At 45.8% G+C, this 909-nt stretch overlaps 1 protein-coding gene across 1 annotated transcript in view; it reads right to left on the reverse strand.

Moving 5' to 3' along the window:
- Positions 1–588: 588 nt before the first annotated feature.
- LOC104076172 (olfactory receptor 4D1-like) overlaps positions 589–909 on the reverse strand; it is a 983-nt gene continuing 662 nt past the window's right edge. The window contains 1 exon segment of the mRNA XM_009576942.1: positions 589–909. This exon segment is cut by the window's right edge and continues 23 nt beyond it. Coding sequence (XP_009575237.1) covers positions 589–909 — 321 coding nt within the window.

A 909-nucleotide genomic window follows, 5' to 3' on the forward strand; every position in this document is an offset into this window, starting at 1 on the left:
CTCGATCCCTGGAGCATCCTTAAGTGATCCCTGGGACAATCTTATCCCTCAACCACCTCCATGTTGTCTAATGTGGGACCAGGATGCTCCACTCCAGGAGGGATCCTAAAAGCTATACAGTCCACCTGAAGTGAGGATCAGGGGGAGAAAGGGAGCACACTAAACCTACAGCTGACACTACTGTAAAGACCCTTTGTAATTACATGACAAGCAGAAATAACAATCCAATTTACCAAGCTAGTTTTCTGGTGTGTTAACCTAAAGATGAAACTACACTAAATTGCTAAAGAGAAGTGAGAGGTGTGCTAGAGTGGAAGGTCCAGCTGTGATTTCCAAAGGAGAGAATAAGGGCGTGGTTAGGGCCTCTAGCATGGCCAGTATCTGGAGTGTGCCATGGTGCTGTCTTTGCAGGTGATTTATTACAGAAAACTCTCATTAGGCCCTACAAATTACACCATACTGTACACTCCATGGCAGAGAACAAGAAAACATGTGACGGACCTTCCTAAGCTGATGTGAGGGGAATGTTGTCCTCATCCCACATCTAGAAATTTGCTCACTTACTGAAGGAGCAGGAATCCAGTTTTCTCATGGAAGCGTCAGATCTGATCTCTTTGGATCTGCTGGCCGGTCTGCTTTCTGTATCCCTCCTGAGAGACAGATTTTCCCCAGTGTTCTCCTGATGCCCTTTTTCATCTCAGTGTTTCTCAGTGTGTAGATCATCGGGTTTAGCATTGGGGTGACAATATAAACAATGGAGGCCACCATGTCCATAGAGAATTTCTTATAAGGCTGAGCATAGGTGAAGATGCAGGGGATTAATATCAAGCTCCCGATGGTTATCTGGGTTCCACAGGTAGACAGAGCTTTCTGCTTCCTTTCTGTGATGCATGTCCTTACCTTCAGCAG

This window comes from Fulmarus glacialis, unplaced genomic scaffold, assembly GCF_000690835.1.
Source record: "Fulmarus glacialis isolate BGI_N327 unplaced genomic scaffold, ASM69083v1 scaffold5274, whole genome shotgun sequence".
In the NCBI taxonomy this organism is placed as follows: domain Eukaryota; kingdom Metazoa; phylum Chordata; class Aves; order Procellariiformes; family Procellariidae; genus Fulmarus; species Fulmarus glacialis.